Source organism: Pseudorasbora parva, chromosome 8 (assembly GCF_024679245.1).
Source record: "Pseudorasbora parva isolate DD20220531a chromosome 8, ASM2467924v1, whole genome shotgun sequence".
In the NCBI taxonomy this organism is placed as follows: domain Eukaryota; kingdom Metazoa; phylum Chordata; class Actinopteri; order Cypriniformes; family Gobionidae; genus Pseudorasbora; species Pseudorasbora parva.
In genome coordinates, this window is record NC_090179.1 from 29,702,881 (window position 1) to 29,722,541 (window position 19,661).

General features: G+C 40.0%; 2 protein-coding genes across 5 annotated transcripts in view; one reads left to right on the plus strand and one right to left on the minus strand.

Moving 5' to 3' along the window:
- The window catches only part of mcamb (melanoma cell adhesion molecule b), a 43,363-nt gene extending 36,269 nt beyond the window's left edge, over window positions 1-7,094 (plus strand). The window contains exons 12-16 of the mRNA XM_067450710.1: window positions 179-335; window positions 1,567-1,605; window positions 3,042-3,080; window positions 3,542-3,668; window positions 5,745-7,094. Of these exons, the coding sequence (XP_067306811.1) occupies window positions 179-335; window positions 1,567-1,605; window positions 3,042-3,080; window positions 3,542-3,668; window positions 5,745-5,859 (477 nt within the window). The 3' untranslated portion in view covers window positions 5,860-7,094. The remainder of the gene's footprint in view (window positions 1-178; window positions 336-1,566; window positions 1,606-3,041; window positions 3,081-3,541; window positions 3,669-5,744) is intronic.
- A 673-nt stretch (window positions 7,095-7,767) lies between these two features.
- Window positions 7,768-19,661, minus strand: part of cbl (Cbl proto-oncogene, E3 ubiquitin protein ligase) — a 38,555-nt gene continuing 26,661 nt past the window's right edge. The window contains exons 5-17 of one of the 4 annotated variants that reach the window (XM_067450714.1): window positions 17,161-17,282; window positions 15,289-15,426; window positions 15,058-15,145; window positions 14,848-14,979; window positions 14,544-14,765; window positions 14,113-14,244; window positions 13,580-13,948; window positions 13,400-13,491; window positions 12,621-12,773; window positions 12,393-12,502; window positions 12,086-12,301; window positions 10,957-11,079; window positions 7,768-10,289 (exon numbers count right to left, since the gene is read on the minus strand). In XM_067450714.1, the coding sequence (XP_067306815.1) occupies window positions 10,207-10,289; window positions 10,957-11,079; window positions 12,086-12,301; window positions 12,393-12,502; window positions 12,621-12,773; window positions 13,400-13,491; window positions 13,580-13,948; window positions 14,113-14,244; window positions 14,544-14,765; window positions 14,848-14,979; window positions 15,058-15,145; window positions 15,289-15,426; window positions 17,161-17,282 (1,980 nt within the window). In that variant the 3' untranslated portion in view covers window positions 7,768-10,206. Of the gene's footprint in view, window positions 11,083-12,085; window positions 12,302-12,392; window positions 12,503-12,620; window positions 12,774-13,399; window positions 13,492-13,579; window positions 13,949-14,112; window positions 14,245-14,543; window positions 14,766-14,847; window positions 14,980-15,057; window positions 15,146-15,288; window positions 15,427-17,160; window positions 17,283-19,661 lie in introns of all 4 variants that reach the window. The other 3 variants (XM_067450713.1, XM_067450712.1, XM_067450711.1) reach the window with 3 other exon arrangements.

Below are 19,661 nucleotides of genomic sequence, written 5' to 3' on the forward strand. Positions count from 1 at the left end.
CATCACTCTGATTCTGACCAATCAGGGACAATCCCAAATATCTTTTGCTAGTAACTTAGAATTGAAGGGTAGTTTTATAAGCGTCACTTTAATTGTATTGCACAGTTGGGAGTTACAATGTGCTTAAATTAGTTTTCTAGACTCATTTAAATGCATATTACCTTGACAATATATATAGACTCATCAGCCTATCCCTGTGCTGAATGAGGAAAGCCAGGTAACAAACACTGGTGTTATCAGCACGATCTCTGTGAAAGCCACATCTGAACTCACAGCCAACTGCACAGCTGACAATGAGTTTGGGACAGGTGCTGCTTCTCGCAGCATTGAAGCATGTGAGTTTTTGTTTTCAAACGATTTGATTTTTATCTTCTTAAAATGTAAAAAAATGTCATTTTTTTAATGAATACTGTTACTTAACACATTGAAAAGAATTGATTTATCTTTGTCACAAACTTTAGTTCATGCGTTCACTATCATGGAAAAACAATTAATATTATAATATTCTGAAATGTTACAAATATATTTTCTGTACAATAAGGGTCAGTCAATATCTTATGTCAATATCTTAAGGTCAATATCTTATGCTCACAAAGGCTGGTTTTATTTGATCAAAATCCCGTTTAAAATGTGAGGCATTGAATATTATTACAATTTAAGATACATATTTTTTTCTATTTTAATACGTTTTAACATTTCACGAGTTCACACTTACAAATAATTCAGATAGAATAAATGGTATGCGTATTTGGCGTGCTGTCCGAGGAGAGGGCTCCGAGCTCGGTATTTGGCCCGAACCCAGAGTACTCCCCCCGTATTTCTGGTTAGGAAAGTTAACCAGGTGCGTGTGAGGTAGAAGGGGTGGTGGAGGGATGCTGCAAACTTTGTCAAGGAACGTTGGTGAGTTGACTGGGTATTTATGTGATCCTCCACTTGAGCTGATTGGTAGACATGTTGATTACTGATTGTTGACAGCTGGTTGGAATGACATCATGATTAGGTAGATCATTTGAACGTGCTTCTCCCGAACTTAGTTTTTTAAGAAACATCATGTAAATTAAGACGCATACAGTGTGACATGGTCCTTCAGAAATCATTCTAATATGCTGATTTGCTTCTCAAGAAACATTTATTCTTATTATGAATGTTGAAAACAGCTGTTCTGCTTCGTATGTTTGAGGAAACCATGATACAAACTCCACATGATTCTTTGATGAATAGACAGTTCAAAAGACATTTATTTGAAATAGAAATCTTTTGTAACATTATGCCTTTAATGTGACTTGAACAATTGAATGTCCTCGCTGAAAAAAATTATACATTTCTTTTAAAAAAACTTACTGACATCAAACTTTTGAATAGTAGTGTATGTAGAAATGAACATTAACAATTAGCATTTTTCATTGTTAGTTCATGTTTGCTATTGCATTAACTATACAACCTTAAATAAAAAAGTGTTTTTACTCTTGATCATTATATAATTATTTTTAATGTGATTTTAATATGCTATTAATAGTTAAATTATGTTAACAAATACAACCTTATTCATATTGCTTTCTTTTGTAGTTGCACATGTGACGACAACCCAGCCCACCAGCACTGAAGGTGTGTTTCTGAAGCTTTCACTCAAAAATGTGATATTTGTATATTTCTACTTCCATGAATGCAGATAATGACTGTTACAGAACACACACACTTGAGATAAAAAAGCAGTATCTGTGCTGTAAAAAGCAACAGCCATATCACCCTGTAACCCAAGAATGGTTTCCCACTGAAGCTAAGCAGGGCTGAGCCTGGTCAGTACCTGGATGGGAGACCAACTGGGAAAACTAGGAGCTTCTGGTAGAGGTGTTAGTGAGGCCAGCAGGGGGCGCTCACCCTGTGGTCTGTGTGGGTCCTAACACCCCAATATAGTGATGGGGACACTATACTGACAAAGAGCACCGTCCTTCGGATGAGATGTTAAACCGAGGCCCTGACTCTCTGTGGTCGTTAAAAACCCCAAGATGTCCTTCGATAAAGAATAGGGGTGTAACCCCGGCATCCTGGTCAAATTTGCCCACTGGCCCCTATCCATCATGGCCTCCTAATAATCCCCCTCTCCTGATTGGCTTCATCCCTCTGCCTCCTCTCCACCAATCAGCTGGTGTGTGGTGGGCATTCTGGCGCAATATGGCTGCAGTCTCATCAACCAGGTGGATGCTGCAGATTGGTGGTGGTTGAGGAGATTCCCCCTTCTATATGCAAAAGCACTGAGTGCCTAGAAAAGCGCTATATAAATGTAATGAATTATTATTAATATCTGAGAGGGCAGCTAATGTGGTGGCTGACATGGCATTGCGTGTTTATTCCGGAGGTGCAGTCAAGAGCAGCGTGTGTTTGAACACAGAGCAGTTTTACTGTAACAGAAGGCGGCGGTTGATGGTGAAAATGCTTTCATGTGGTCTCTGGACTCTCATTAGGACAAAGGCAGGCTTCACATCAGGCCTGGCTGACTATCTGTGACCTCATGGGACCAGAGTGTTTGGTATTAGGGCAAATGAGGCGAAACAGCCATTCTCACTTTGGGATATCAGCTGACATTTGTGTTCCTTATTGTGGTGGTCCTCTGAGCCCTTATCTCTGATACCGTTTATGCCTGTAGACATTTAGTCGGAGCAAAATGAGCCTACGTCAATGTTCGCAGATGCTTCCAGCTTCATGTTCTAACCACATCCAACACAACAAATTAATAGCAATAATGTGTCTGTCAAAATATAGAAGTAGCTGTATGTTTTCATGTATGTGGACTAATATTAAATAATTAACTTATAATTGATATTATATATATATATATATATATATATATATATATATATATATATATATATATATATATATATATATATATATATATATATATATTATAATAATGTTATTAACAATACACCTATAACTTCATCTAAGGGTCCAGGACAGCAGTCCCCATGGGACTGGGAGAAACTGATGTATTAATATACTGCTTTGTGCCTGTGTGGTAACTCAATCTCTTTGCATTCCAGCAATCGGATTTACCGTTGCACCAAAAAAGCAAGAGAAAGGTTTGTACTGCAGCTTTGTCATGTGTCCAGGCACGAGGCCAGCATCAGCCTAACCACTCACCACCAGCCTTGCTATCACAAACTGTGTAAAAGCAATCATTGTTTATGCTAATCTTCACTTTAAAAAACTGCTCTAAAAAAAACTGCAGTGGCCATCGATGTGTTTTAGGTGGAATAAAACGGGGGCACTAGTTGTCATTGTAGAATGAATGAGTCCAGAATGCTTTGCTCGTATTATCACTCATACAACAAAACACATCACTGCTTTTTTTATTTTTAGCCAGCACATTCAGATCACTTTACTGAAAACTCTTTGTTTTAAGGCTTTGTATAGTTCAGATAGACATTTAGGAAAAATGTTCACCCAAAGTATATCTTTCAGGCTTTACTTTAGGTGTGAGCTTTCCCTCTTATCTGTCAAGGTACTAACTTCAGCCTGCATTCCCCTGTAACCCCACCAGGTGGCAGTGGAGTAGCCATAGCGGTCATCATCATCTTCCTGCTCCTCATAGCCATACTGGGCAGCGTGCTCTACTTCCTCTACAAGAAAGGAAAGCTACCCTGTGGACGGTCGGGAAAGCAGGATTTGTATGTGCTTTTCTTTATTATTTTTTTTTAACTTACCATCCCATATTGGGCTGAATATATGTACAACTAAAGGAAAGCAATAGATGAAGTTTTAAAAGAATGGCTAGCTGTGCTACAGTGTGATCAGTTGATTTTGAAATGAAAATGTACACTGTACTTGTGAAAATAGTTTGTCCGGCTATCACCAGATCAAGCTCTATTTAAGATTTGGTCTGGGAAGTCTGCTCTGTATTTTCTACTGCACAAGAGGTGTGATCAACGAGCATTATTCAAATGACTCCGTACGCAATTGGATAGTCCTTCAACCAATCAGGTCACAAGAGGTGGGCAACGACCAAGGGGGTAATCTAGCACTCGGAAAGCGTTCCACCCATAGGGGCGGCCATTGCTAACCAAGCCATCACCTGCTGTTAGCATCCCATTGACTCCCATTCATTTTTGAGTCACTTTGACAGTGAATAACTTTACATCTGAGGTATTTAAAGACTCCATTTGTCCATTGTTTATTTATAAAGAAACACGACAATGCATTACAGGGTCCATTACCTTGTATCTTACACTATCGCCCCACTATGTCGAAGCTGTTTTTGTAAAAATAGGCTAACAATTACGTCATAACCAACGCAACTCTGTCGCACAGTTGAGAAATTACCGTATAGACAGGAGGAGACGCTCAGAAACAATCTTTTACTGTCTATGAGACAGTCGGGGGACGTGGAAACAAAGTCCGATAAAGTCAAGGGAGAAGAATGGGGAGAAGCCGATAGTGAGCCAAAAGCAACGGGAGAAAATATTTAAACGTGATTCAGATTTCACTTTCCACAACTACTAGAAGACCTACAGCTGTCAGACAGGTTGCTTACGTCACATCTACGTCGTCAAGCTCAGTCTGAGCCTGCGCAGTTCGCTCAGCCATCAGGAAGTGAGTGCCTCTGATTGGCCTCATTTTTCCGCCGTTGAAGTCAATGGGATAGCTCTGTCCATTTCTTTTACTGTCTATGGCAACGAACCATTGCTTCTCTCTCTGTCATTGTTTTAAACCTACTAAATAGCACGCCAGGTGGATAAGCCAGTCTGTGATTGGTTCCGGCAAAAGTGTAACAGAAGCAGTAGAAATGAATGTACAGTGCTGTGTTCCCGTTCGTATTTATTATGCCCTTCACTCACAACCTTCCCTCCGTTGCCCACTACTGGCGGAATTTGCAAATGACTGAACTGGAACGGGCTAAACCCTTGATCACTTGGAATCCACTAGGGAGTTTATTTTTTTTAATTATTTTTTTCCTTTACGAAATTGTTTAATGCAGCATTCTATATGTATATAGGTTTATTTTAAATGTTTTTTAAAATAATTAAAATAGAGTTTTTTGTGGTGGGGTAAATTAAATGTGATATGCAGTGACATCACAAACTCATTGCATTGTGGTTTATGAAGCTGGCTGAAGTGTACATATGAAGTAGACTCGCTCACTCGGTCTAAATCGAGGGAGCAAGGGTCTGTCCATATAAACTTCCCTTGTCCACTTCACGAAGTAGAACGGACTTCAAAATGGCGGCGGGGATTCCCCCGAGGGGAAGTGCTTAGGGAAGTTTGCAAGTGCGTTTCTAAAATAGTGGAGTGGAACGCAGCACAGGTTTCCAGACTGAGTAGCAGGGCAAAATCTAATCGCCGACAGATCAGGCTGGGTTTACTCAGTTAAAAAAATAGTACCAAAGCAAATAAAAAAACATTTGAAAAAATGATTACAAGCAATTTCTAAGACATGTTTGTCTTTGTAGGTTAATTTGATGCTGCAGAAATTACACACTGTACCTTTAAAATAAGTGTTGTTATTGATTAAAACTATATTATACAAATATTTCTTAAGATTAAATAAAATATAAATGAGATCATTTAACTTTAAAAAATTAAGCTTATAAAGCAAAATAGTCTAAAAGTAGTTGCCTTAATGCCATAGTATCCAGTGTTTTGTCCACATTTAATGCATGTCTGGAGAGATGTACATTTAAGTATTTGCCAATATACCATCATGACAGAAAACATCAATGCCTCATCTGCTACTTTTCGTTCCCCAGCACGAAGGAAAAGGCCAGCAAGGATGATATTGTGATGGAGATGAAGAGCGGTAAATCTGAAGAGGCGGTGCTTCTACAGGGAGTGAATGGAGACAAAAAGTCACCTACTGAATAGGTCATTACTTCAGAACATAGATTCACATTACTAGCTCTTTTACAGCCCATTGAACTCAAATCCAATCTTAAACAAGACCCAGCATTTGTAAGGTTGACACAAAAACCTGATGAGATTTCCATTCAGACTGAAAACTAAACGGACACGCAGCGCTCCGTCTCAGGGTCAATCCCAACATGAGTGCTCAAAGAACTGTCCACATGTTCCCCTTTTTTTGTATTTGTCCTGCTATAATGCGAATGATTATGCAGTTCATCACAAACAACCCTGCTCCAGTATTTACAAAGTGTACATATTGAATACTGTATATATTTAGCTATTTAAAATGCCTGAAATTCAAGTATCATGGTTTAGGGGCATTTGACAAGTGCCGAAGAGTGTTTCCCCTCCTTTATGTGCTGTGAGTGTGTTTTAAACTTGCTCTCACCGCTGCCACATCATAGTCCATGCACTGAACCACTAAGAGCTGTCTTCACTACTGTAAATGTTGGATCAGCGCTGAAAATGCCCAATGATAAAGCTTGAGGGCAATTTCTGGACAAATACATTTGTCAGGGAAAGTCTCTGACATGGATAACCTTTTTTCCCAAATATGTAAGCAAAATGTTGGGTTCATGTCATGTCTCTTTGTTTTTATTTTTATTAGCTATATCAAATTAAGTTCCTTATTTTCGCTGTGAGAGCTGAGCAAATTACATTCTTGCCAAAGTTTGAGCTAAAAATGTCTGTCCTGAGAGAAATGGCAGTTTCCTGTAGAGTTCAGCTGTATTTTTATTTTTATTTTTTTACTGCAGTGACCTGCTGTCCTCATCTTGCACTGAATGTAAATAATAAAATAATTACATGACCAACTTTCCCATTTTAAAATGTAAGAGGGAATATTAAATGCATGTTGAAGTCTTCATTCGTTTAACCCATGGAGGGACAGTACAAAAATGTTATTTTTATACTTTTGTTTTTGGTCACAAACCAGTATTATATTATTAGATTTTTTTTCCCCTATCTATACATTGAAGGGTTAGAAGCTGTACCAAGGCAGGTATATTAATCTATGCAGTATGAACCCTGTACTGTAACCAAAGCAGACCCACAGGCTCTGTATTCTACAAGACCTTTCGTGTTTCATTTCCTCTGGTATGTTACACCGTTTTAGTTTGTCAGTGTATTTTTGTTTATGCTTGTTTTGGAATTGTCCTTACATTTCTATTAAAATGGCTGGTTTACTCAAGCCTCAATTTTGTCACCGTTTGGACTATTTATTTTTGTTAAATCAAAAACAGCGGTTCTATGTGCCTAACAATATCATATGGGATGGAGACGTTGAGCTGAAGTTTACCCCAAAATGAAAATTGTTATTTATTACTCATAAGACCTCATAATAAACCCGTAAGGGTTTGTAACACAAATTAAGATATTAATGATGAAATCAGAGTGGTCTCTGTATTTTCTCGGATTTCAATTTCAACATGACAACATTTAAAGTACCGGTAGTTTACCCGAGTAATTAAGACAGAATTTTCATTTTTAGACAATCCCTTTAAATATTTACAGCTCAACATAGCCATCCTTGGCCAACAATAGACAGAATCTTTTTTTTTTTCTTTTTCTTTTTTTTTTTTAACAGTACGGGCTTTAGCGTTCAAACGCTTTTTACTGCAAAAGCGTTTGAACCGGGTTTGAACTCGGTGCATGACAACACAAACAAGCATGCATTTAATTGAATCGTGTCTATAAGGATATACCAGACATGAAGAAATGGCTAAGTTTGATTTTCTGACCTTCCCATTCCATCCATTAATACTGATTTGCATCTTTTAAAAGGGTTTAATATTTGATCCATAATATTAAAAATGATAGGTTCATGATGGCTGCAAAGTAGAAAGCGAGAGATATGCGCCTCGTCTTACTGAAAAAACAAAACACAACATTATGATATTTGTTCTATTGTTTTAATTAACAGTATAGCGCTGTGCATACTTCCAAAGTGATATGAGAATTAGCACAAAAAAGAAAGAAACCCTGAAATACTCAGGCAAGTTATGGCAAAATGTGGAGAGAGCTCCCTCTTGTGGTCTGATTCGAGACATTAACTATGATGTCACTGACCAAGCCAAAGAAGCGACAATGGAAACGGTTTCCGAAAATTCATGAGGGATATCGTTCACTCTTTACACTTTAACAAGGCCTTTTTCTGGGTAGCAGAACAAAATTACAGACATATCTAAACATATGGCACTGCTCACAGTAATATTCACATCAGTAAACAAAAATAAAATTCTGACATGTACAGGAATGCAAAATGAAATAAAACATTGCCATTTCCACGTATTCTATGTATAAGTAACTTTACACGCTTGCTTTTAAAGTGACAGTATCATAGCACAAATTGGTACACTGTGCCAAATATTGTACACACAAACTCACGCACATCCATCACATCAATATCAAGAAATAGTAGTACAGTAAAATGAAATGAAATGTAAAGAAAAAAAAAAGTATTACCTCATCTCTAGACTTCATATGGTGCAGTAAAAAAATTCAGTATTAAACCATCATATGCTTCAAGGCAACAGAAATTACAAACCGAGAGTTATCAGCCTACAACGTAAAATAAACAGCTCGCCTGACCGCAAGCTCTCAAGGTTATGTGTGTACCTACAAGATCGAGATGTGGAAGTACCTGCAACCCTAGTGCAACACTCAAGAACACTAGGGGCTAGTGGGGAATAAACTAGGCCAGTTTTGATGTTGGTGACATCAATCACGAGTTCTCGAGTGCCACATGAGAGACTCGCTCGCTTTAACGGATTACTAGTGCATTCAAATGTGCTGGTGCAATAACTTGAAAAATGAAAGGGATTATTCACCCACTAATTGCATCCTTTACTCTACCTCATGTCATTTCAAACCTGTATGACTTTCTTCTGTGGAACATAAGAAATTGTGAAGAACCATTTTAGACCCCACTGAATTTCATTGTATGGATAAAAGCCAGCCACAGAGGGAGGTTTGGAAAAACATGAGGTCGAGTAAATGATACTGGTGTCTTTAAAGTAGTCTAGGATTGTTATGACCCTGATTACGAGACAGACTTGCACTGGTTTAAAGTACGGAGTCATTAATGTAGATTCTGTTGAAATTTACTATATTCCTGAGTACAAAGGGGAGATTGGGAAGAACCTTCTCCCTAACAGCAGGCGGACTATGGGCACTGCGATCATGGCTTGAACAGGGCTTCCACTGCAAGATCCATCCGATCGCTGACAGGGTAAACGCCAAAGCCTTTTAGGACAAGGAAAGAACATAAATAAGGCCTTCTGCAATGAGCCCCGTGACACATTTCACCTTTCCGTTAAACGAAAATGCATGTATTACAAGCAACACGCAACGTACCTGGATGAAAACAGACGCCCCATGTGTGTGCACACACACACACACACACACACACACACACACACATGCGCACGCGCACACACACACATGCGCACGCGCACACACACACACGCGCACACACACACACGCGCACGCGCACACACACACACACACACACACACACACACACACACACACAGAGAGAGAGAGAGAGAGAGAGAGAGAGAGAGAGAGAGAGAGAAAGCAGGGCTCACACCTGCACATGTTGCTTCTGATTTCAAGTATGCTACATTACCAAATTACACAGAATCGATACTGTCACTTTAAAATGGGTTAAACACAGTATATTCACAAATGTACATTTAAGGCTTAATTGTTTAGCACTAACAATAATAGCAGCAGTAAAGCACTTCTGTATTAATAACAATAAATCAAAAAATAACATTAATAATAACAATATATTAAGGTGATCATATGAAATGGTTTCTAAGATGAAGAACTTCATACACAAGTCCAAACCTCCCAAGAGTGATTTTAGTCCCCGCCAAATACAGAAACTTGGCCAGGCCTTGGACCTTTATAAGCAAATACTTCTTTTTTCTTTATTTATTACTAAGCAGTTTCACTTTGTGTCCAACCTGTCGCCCTTTAATCTGTTAGAGAACACTATCTTTAGTAAACACACTACTTCACAAAAGTCTGTCGGAGACCACCATATTAATGACACATTCAGATTAGAGCAAACAGGTCACATGTCCCCTGACATCCGATGCGTGTACCCTTCATCAGCATGTTCCTACTGGGAATCTGAAGGACTGGCTGTCCTTAAACATTTGGGAAGTTGAGTTCCTGGTACAGTACAGTTACAGTAATGCTACACAGCTGTATCAAGGCTGACGGAGAGCCCATTTCCGATGCCAGCCGTCACCACTCACTTTTTAAAAAATTGTTCACACAGTACCCTGGAGGTCAAGGTCAGGCGGAGAACTGGTTGTTTTGGGCTGAATGGGATCTCTGAAACGGGCAGCTGCGCTGTGGGGACCGACACGTACGGCATGCTACTAGACAGACGGAAAATTAAAATTACACACTCAAAAACAAAACGTACCGAAGCAACACAAGTAAAGGCCATTTTTTCACACCAGAAAATGCTCGGCTGCACTCCACTGTTTAACTGAACTCCCTTTAGCTATCCGAACTCTGAGGCCTAATACTTCACGCACCCTGATCTCTGTAGCTGACCCTCTCCAACATACATGTGTATATATTAACTATACTCAATATTCTGATTTATATATTAAATCATATATAAACACATACATGTTTTTGTCTTTTTGTTTTTGTCCTTTTTAAGACTCAGGGGACGTGCGCTGCCTTCAGGCTGAAGAAGCGGTCGCAAAGAACCCCTCGCTCTTCCGCACGCACAAAGGAGGACAGAGAATCCGAGAAGTGTTACGGAGAAAGGGGCTCTTGTCGTCACTAGAGCTAGAGCGCAAGTACACGCTCCTCTCTTCTGGAGTCCGAGATGAATGCGAGATGAGTGTGGCTGGGCCGAGACTGGGAGCTCAGAGACGTTTCGCTATGTTAAGATATGTGCAGTAGAAGGGATGGACACAAACTCCCTCAGGATGTTCTTGGCCATCTCAATATTGTTCTGTGCAATCATAAGGGCTTTTTGGATGTCCTGATGGGAGTAGCCCTGGCTCAAGAGGTGCTCAATCTCACCGCTGAACTGCTGGCTGGGCCCTGGACTCGCTCCGGGGGGGACCGGGCTGGGTCTGCGATCCGAGTTGATGCGACGGGGGAGAGGCTTAGGAGGCCGCTCAGGGGCTTCAGAGGGGTCCATGACTGCTGAAGACAATTTACAATAAAAAATTTGTCTATATTTACACACACTGAAAAAAAAATGGTCACACTGCAGTTGCTGTTCTAAAATAAGCAAACCATGACACTCATGGGGTTGAAATATGACCTAAAATAAATATAGGTGTAAAACAGAAATGATACGGTGCTATTTTTAAATACATTTAAATTGTTTTAATACAATATAAATTAAAAGATTGGACACTTGACTAACTGATGACTTCTTGTGATCTAAAAAAAAAAAAAACATTTTATGCTTAAATGCATGAATCGGGTTTGTAGACAAAAACTAAATTACGCCTACATATGGAAAAAAAGGAAATGGATGATTTAGGTAAAAATAAATAAATAAAAATAAAGTACTTAAATAACTTTGTTATTTTACATACACAGCTCTGGAAATAAATAGACTTAACACTAACTGAACGAACAGTATTTATATCGTTTTTAACTCTTGTACACCACAGGAAACACGCACACGCACCCTCGGATCAGTCGGACATAGTGGTGTCCAAGAGGTAAAAACGATATAAATACTGTTCGTTTTCTCACACAAACCGCTCGTTTCGTGTCTAAGGCCATCAGTGTGTACTTACGATGGGGGATTGTTTAATTTGGACTTTTCTGTGTATGCTCTTTGAGGTGGTGACCATAGACCTGCATTATGTGAGGCACAGACAAGAACGGTTTGACCTAAAATGATCAAAATTGAAACTACTGGGGAAACAAATACTCCTACATATCGGATGCCCAAGAGGTAAGCTAAAACATATCAAAATTTAATTTCAAAGTGAACTATCCCTTTAACCTACCAATCACAGTAAATGTTTAGCATTTTTTGAATTTAAACCCCTTCCCCAATCCCACAGTTTAGTGTTTTTGAAGCCATTTGGAAGTGTCACAGAATGTGTCCTTATAAACCACATATTTACAAGAACAGACGCACATGCGCGCACACAAATAAATACAAATAACACTGTTTATGACTTACTTGCTGTTGCTCCAAGCTCGCTGTCAATGGAAAGGCGGCTGAAGGCTGAGGATAATGGGTTAACGTCTGAAAGCGTGCGTCTGGCTAGATTGGCAGGTAGATGAGGCTTGGGGTAGTCATAGCTGTTCTCCTCTTCCTCGTCCTCCTCTTCACCACATGCACCAACAGTATCCCTCAGGCCATTAGAGCAGGTCAAAGGAGGCAATTCAGAGTAATCTGAACAAGGACGGACACACAGTATTTCACATTGCAGAATATGCTGGCAGACTGTCTGTATGAAGATGCAGATCTTCACACATCACAGTACCTGAGTCTCTGGCCTGGTGTGGTCCAGAGGTGGTGAGGGCCTGGGCTTGAATATTGTACATGGCTTCATACATCTGTGGGCTTTCTGACTCCATTTCATTGAGTACATTTCTAGAGAGGTAAATGGTGAGTTTTAGTACACTGACTGAAATTGTAAATGTGCTTGTGAGTCTATTCCGAGTGTCTTTTTTGGTGCTCTTCACCTTCAAGGCTGGTGAATTAACTTTACCTGGGACTGAGAGAAAGTGGAGGAGGTGGTCTGGGCCCAGCCTCCCCTGCAGCAGAGGGCAGCACTGGTCGAGAAGATGGAGTCATGTACTCGGATTCCTCATCGTTCTCAGAGGCGTCCTCTCCGGTCTGTCCCTTAACTGCTGGGAGAGGCCTGTCAGCACAGGAGGAAGAGTCAACACATAATTCCCTGCTTACTTTTTCGAACAGGGTTATATTGCAGGAAATGAGGGGGCATTTTATTATTGCTACACGAACAAATAAACATGGCTAGATTTAGGTTTTGTCTATTATATAAACTGCAATATAAAAAAAAATACAGGAATATTCACCATGTGACTTGAATAGCTCTATTTGGAAAGAATGAATCATTTTAGAATGATTAGTGATTTGTTAGGGAGGGCATCTGCATAAAAAATGATGCTAAAAAATTACTTTTTACTTTGAAAAGTTCCTTTTGGGAAGAAAATGTTTTGGCAAGAACAAATTCAAACCTCACAGAAACCATAATGGCAAAAAAAAAAAGAAAAGACATTCCCATTGCTTTTGACCTATTCAATACAACTATAAAATAATGTTTTTATTGTGATTAAAAAAACTATTTACAATTGAATAATTGCAATGTATTATCTTGCATATATAATACAAAAATAAAATGATCAGAAGCACATTTATTTATTTAACTAAAGTGATTTACTAAATCACATTAACCATGATTTCAAATTTGTTCCGATATATTTGATGCAGCCCTAGTTATGATGTTGGCTTTGCGGCACCTACCTGATTGCCAAAGAATAGATGGCATTAGCCGAAGCAGATGGCTTTACTTTCGGGTTGTCGTACTCTGACCCAGAAATGGATGATACAAAACTCTGCACATGAAGCACATGATTGTTATAAATAAATAAAAAATCTGATTTGGCTTAAGTCAAGGTGTAAATACGGCATGCGTGTCCTTACCAGCTGTTGGTCGAGGCTGGAGGGGCCGTTGTTTCGAGGACCTTCTGCTCTGGCGTCGAGCGTTGAAGGAAGTTGGAGAGGCAGAGAGTGACGGTTAGAGAGTTCTCGAGATCCGCGAGAGTCTCCGCTTGCTGGTGGCTGTGATGGGGCTTTGGGTACGGGCCGGGAGTTCCAGTCCGGCATGTTGCGGTTAGGAGGGGTAGGAGGCATTTTTTCCCGAGGAGCTTCTCCGGGTGTACTGGGGAGAGGGCGTCTTGGGAGTCTGTTGTCAGAGCCGGCAGGGTGAGGTCGGTCTGGGGGAGGCGGCGGCGGCAGGTCCCTTAGAGCTGGGGGCAGTGGTAATGGCTTGTCCTTGTGATGAGATGGGGCCTGGATTGTGAACAATAAAGATATCAAAAACTGCAATAGTACCTAAACATCATGCAGTGTTCTGCTAATAGTAACTCTAAAATTTCCTTTTGAATTGTTTAAAAAGAATACTTAATACATTACAAACTGGGGTGCTGAGGGAAAAAAATAACTTAATAATTTACCTTGGATGTGGCCCCTGGACTAGAGGCTCCGGGAGGGTTGGTAGGTCTGAGAGGAAGCAGATCCAGCCTAGGAGGTACTGGGGGAACGGTGGGCTGAGGGCCGATCGACAGCGGCGAGGGCGGCCTCTCCACCTGAAAGAAGCCAAACCATTCAGCTTACATCTATACAGATTACTGATCCTAAATTCTCCAGCCAACATTTCAGAGCCTTTACAGTGATCTGTGGCTGAAGAATAGTGAAGTGTCTGCAGGAAAAGTTTTTTGGTTTGGATTTGTGTTTTGGATTTTCCTATATTAAACTTTACTAAGGCAGGTGACAGCTGAATCAATTCTGCTCATTGAAAAACAGGTTAAGGTGAAGGTGGTGCCATCTTTTTGCAGGTTTAGGAAAGCTGAATGGTCCATAACATCATAAAGAAAAAGTTACTCACTTTAGAACCAACCAGCTTGCTAATCATGAAAGGAGAGTCCTCCAAACGATCATCGTCATCGTCGTCATAGCTTGGCGAAGGGGCACCCTCGGCTCCAAATGTGCCCCTGCAGCCATAGGAACCTCCGCTGTTGGGGTCCTTGGGATCAAAGGGGTCAACAACGATGGGCTCAGTGCCCTTAATTTCACAGCGACAGAACGGGCAACCCTGACCTTCTGATTCCTAAAAGGGAGAGAAAAGAGAGTGAAGAAAACACGCACATGTGTCCAAACAGAAGAATGAGCTGAAGGCTCTTCAGGTTTACCTGCCAGGCTGTGAGACAGGAAGTGCACATGAGGTGGCCACAGGGTTCGATCTTCACATCCTTGTCATTCTCAGCACAGATCTTACACAGTTGGAAGGTGGAGCCCATCTCACAGTAGAGCTCGTATTGCTCCTGTAAATGAAGAAAGTTGAGTATTATCCGAATTATTCAAGATATATGTGGCTGACAGACATAAAAACAAAAACAGACCTGTGTGACTTTGATATGGTCTTGAGGTGAGGGCTCACATAATCCTGTGAGGTCAGGGTTCTGAGTGCGGCCGTCGGGGAAAAGGTAGCTAAACAGGAATAAACAGTCTGTAAGATACACTTAAGGTCTGAGGAAAGTAAAGTACGACATTTGATGCTTCATTATGCATCTGTATGTGTAAATGTATGATCTCTGTGCTTGGTTTTAGACTGAGCCGCTGTTTTGACTTACAATCCTTCCCTGAAGCCATCGATGAGGGCCTGGAAGAGGGGTTTGTTATGAGGAATGGTCTGCAAGATGTTTCCATCAGCTGTCACATAACCGATAGCCCACTGGCCGAGTCGCGTACAGCTCAGCCTGAAGATATAGCTGTAACCAAGAGCAAGACATGACACTTACAAACATACACTTACGACATGAGATAAAAGAAACAGGACAATCTAACATTGTCAGATCAAGCCATCGCTGAGAAATGGGTCTCGGTGCATTAGGGGGTGGTCATATGATTGCTTTTCTTTGCAATGAGAGTGCTTGTGACATCATGGTACTTTTACAATACATCTATTGATGGGAGGTACCACGCTGTCCTTCGGTCCACTCAGAGGGGGATTCAAGCGACTAACAGTGCATTGTCCCATGTAACTCCTGTCACTGTTTGTTTAAGTCGCAGATAATGCTGCTGTGACACTGCTGATGCCATGAGCACATTTGAATGAAAAACACTTAATGGCTGAAGCCCAAAGACACCAAAATCTTTGAGTACTGTGATTAAAGTTATAATTCACCCACAATTTTTTAAATTCTGCTATTATTCCCATCTTGTTGTTCCAAACTCATTTTACTTTATTATTAATAATAATAATTATCAATGAAGTATTAGAAGGGACAACACCGCCTCTGTGTGCGTGCTGCTTCTGTAGCTGCATGCACCAAATCGTGGAGCTAAACTGGTCGTGTTACCAAGCAATAAACACGCCGAAGATAGCAAAATAATAGTTTGTAAACGGTTGATACTGGATTTGCAGACATATTGAGATTAAAATGCTATGCCTTCTATATTGGATACGACAGGAATGCAAAACACTTATGTGAGTAAAACATGTTTTTTTTTATATACGATAGTATTGCATTATTACAGATTGATTATGATTATGTGTATGTGATGTGTCTAACAGAGTATACCAGCACCCTATCACAGGCTGGAGAATCCCTTATTTGTTGGTTCATTGCGATTCGGGTTCAGACTCCCAGAGCTCGCAAAGCCCAACGTCCTGGGGGCCGGGGCTAAGAGTTTTTCAGACAGGCTACCAAAATGTTGATGAATCTTAAATAGTGAAATAACACTAATTTCTTGATCTCCGTTGTGTTTGAAGAGCGCACACTTCTGTGTGTGTGTATGGTTCGCGCTTATATCGGGCAGGCCAGGTAAAAAAATAAAATAAAAAATTCACAGGTGGATGAGATAAAAAAATCATTGTGTTTGTTTGATAAATACGTTTTGAGACTGAGCCTCGTCAGAGAATTATTCTGGCCGCTTTCAAAACAATCCCTCCCTCATGTGAACTGAACTGAGAGGGGAGCTGACGCTCATTAAATATGCAAATCTTATCCAATCCTAGCCGTGGATGTTTACTTTTAAGTCTTCAGTGCGGCACGCTCATCAAAACCGAGCATTTTGGAGACACCCTCAAAACCAGAAAAGAAAATAGCTTATTATTTATTAGTTATGATGTTATTGAATGTAAAAACCATGGGAATGGCACAAGTTGGCTTCAGACAACAGTATAAATAATAAAAGCCAGTTCATGACACCTTTAACATTTTTTAAACTTTCTATTTAAAGGATGCTCGAAATAAATGTGACCTTACTTTATTTCCTTCCATCCCTTTAATATGAATAGAACTGTTTTGCTAAAATAGTTAAGTAAAATAGTTAAAAGTTAAAATAAATGAATAAATAAGAGGTGAAAAAAAAGGATTTTTAAATGTATATAATCTGGTTGGAAAATACAGGAGTCATTATCTAAATGACTAGATTGATTTTTATTATTACCCCTTTAACAGTGACTTGCACATGGATGAGGTGTACGGTGTGTACATTACCTGCCAGGCTTGTGGATGAATTTTTGCAGACGAGCTTTAACTTCATCATAGGTAAGAAAGGCCATGTACCCCGGATGAGTCACTGCCAGGCTGTTCCAGTTTCTTAGTAGTGATGACCATGGCTACATAAAAAAAACACACACACACACACACAAAAAAAACATAGAGTTGTTATTTTTTCCTCTTTTCTTCACACTGTGATTTTAGAGGTGTGTTATTATCTGAGAACAAATTTACTCTTAAGTCTCTTTTGAGATGACCTCTAATATCCACTGAAGAGAAGTCAGAGATTCAATTTTGGGGATGAAGTGGTGAGCCACTAATACTATGTATGCCAGTGACACTAGCGAACCAGATTAACTCAGATTGCTGTATATAAACATCACTTAATGTCAGTCCAATCAGCAAAGCAGGCATTTCATTCAGTGCCAAGATGTCGATGTTGCCACACCTCACAACTGAGATAAACATGTGCAGTGACATATACAGACAAATTTAAAATGCACATCAGTCTCCCTTGCATAAGTTTTGCTGTTGCCTTGTCACAGTTTATCATTAGACAAATGGTCACTATAGCCCTGTTTCCACAAAAAGGATTTTTTTCCCCCCAGGATGTAGGACTGCGCGCGACTCTCCAGTTCCCACTTGACCCTGCTTGTGAGGTTGTACTTTTTCGAAGTTCAGGAACTTTTTGAAGGGGACATTTTTACCCGGAACTTTATTTAGCTTCCTGCAGTCGAAACATACCACGTAACATACCTAGTTCCTGGGGAAAGTTCCTGCGGTGGAAACGCGGCTTATACATTCCATCAAGTGAGCAGGTAACAATTATTTCATTCACAAAGACAGTATTATTTCACAGAAGCACATTTTAAAGGACTTAATTCATGTGTTTATAGCACTGTCCTGAGGCAAAACTGGCACTTCCTCTGACTGACAAACACTTCTGAGAATTTGACTTGTTCCTTTTTTTTTTTAAATGGTTATACTATGAATGCGCTGAAAACGATAGACAGCTTGCCAACGGCTTACATATGAAAATTTCTCTGTCTAAAGATCAGAGTCAAATATCAGAGCAAAAACTCACTTCCCTGTCTAAAATGGGACCTGTGTTCATGTTCTCTTTGAAAGCCATTTTATCAGCCTGACTAAGAATCAGAGTTCTAATTGAAAATTTGAGACAGGTGGACTGCACATCTTCACTTGTGTGAGAGATGCAGTATGCATTAATTGGACAGACACTCCATTTCTGTTTCAGTTGTGTCTTAATGACTATGATGGATTTAAAATATGCTGAATTCAATGACTTTAGCTAAAAATAAACAGTGAGACAAAACAAAGACCATGATCAACCATGTTTGTTTGTGAACAGGCTATGTAGTGGCTTATGTACAGTCCTGGTCTCAGTGGAAAAGACATCTGAAAAATCTCAGAGCAGGCTGCATTAACACATTTTCAAAAAGCTTTTTACACTTGTGCAAAACAAGTGCAAATATGGGTCAACCAAGCCACAACTTTCCCCCTCTCTGATTACATATTATCATTAGTATAGATCTTCAGCTTTCATTCTTATAATCATGCTTGTGTACTCTGAGCAAACACATAAAAACAAAACCGGTTTTCATACAGAGCTATCCGTCTCACAAAAGGTCCACTCTGAGTCAAAAGGCTGTCGAATTGAAGGAATAAAAAAAGCCTGTGGACTGGCTCTCTAGCAGGGTGGGTTCATTCAGATGCTGATGAGAAGCGTGACCTTGCTACATGGAGCTTCGTCAAAGAGCTTTGCGGGCTCTCTGTAAACAGCCGGTCTATTTCTGTCTGCTGGGTTGAATGAAGCAGAGGTACGTTGCAGCACAAGCGATGTACACTGCAGCTGAAATGGGCACAGGGCCTGCCACGCCATGGCCGTTTTAAGCTCTCTAACAGACCAGCACACCGACTTGAATTATGATGTGCTGTCAATGTTAGCTCGGTTACTGAATGTTTCAAAAAGGCCATATCTGATTATGGCTGCATCAGCCATAAAAATCTTGACCCTCCCCCTTTTACCTCAAATTAGCTCTCGATGTGAAGTAAGGGAGGCTAATTAAAGGATAGATGTGATTATGGCCTGTTGAGGAGAGAGAGGATGAGAAAGCCCTGGACCGCTGTGATGTCTGTGCTGGAGCACTCTGAATAATGAGCTCATTACATAGACAGCACTGTGCTGCCAAGCAGCCGTCAGATGATGCATTCAACAGCTGCTTTTTTATAGATTCATATTATAAATCACAATAGTCAACTGTTCTGTGGAAAAATCAACATGACTAGATTTTAGGCAAAATTAATCATCAGGATGCGAGGATGTTGCGGACGGTTGCCAGGACATCTCAATGAAAGTTAAAAGTGAGTAAGATTTTTTGAAAGAAATTAATACTTTTATTTAGCAAGAATGCATCAAATTTGTCAAAAAAGATGTTTATAAATTAATGTTACAAAAGCAATATTCATCACAGAAAGAA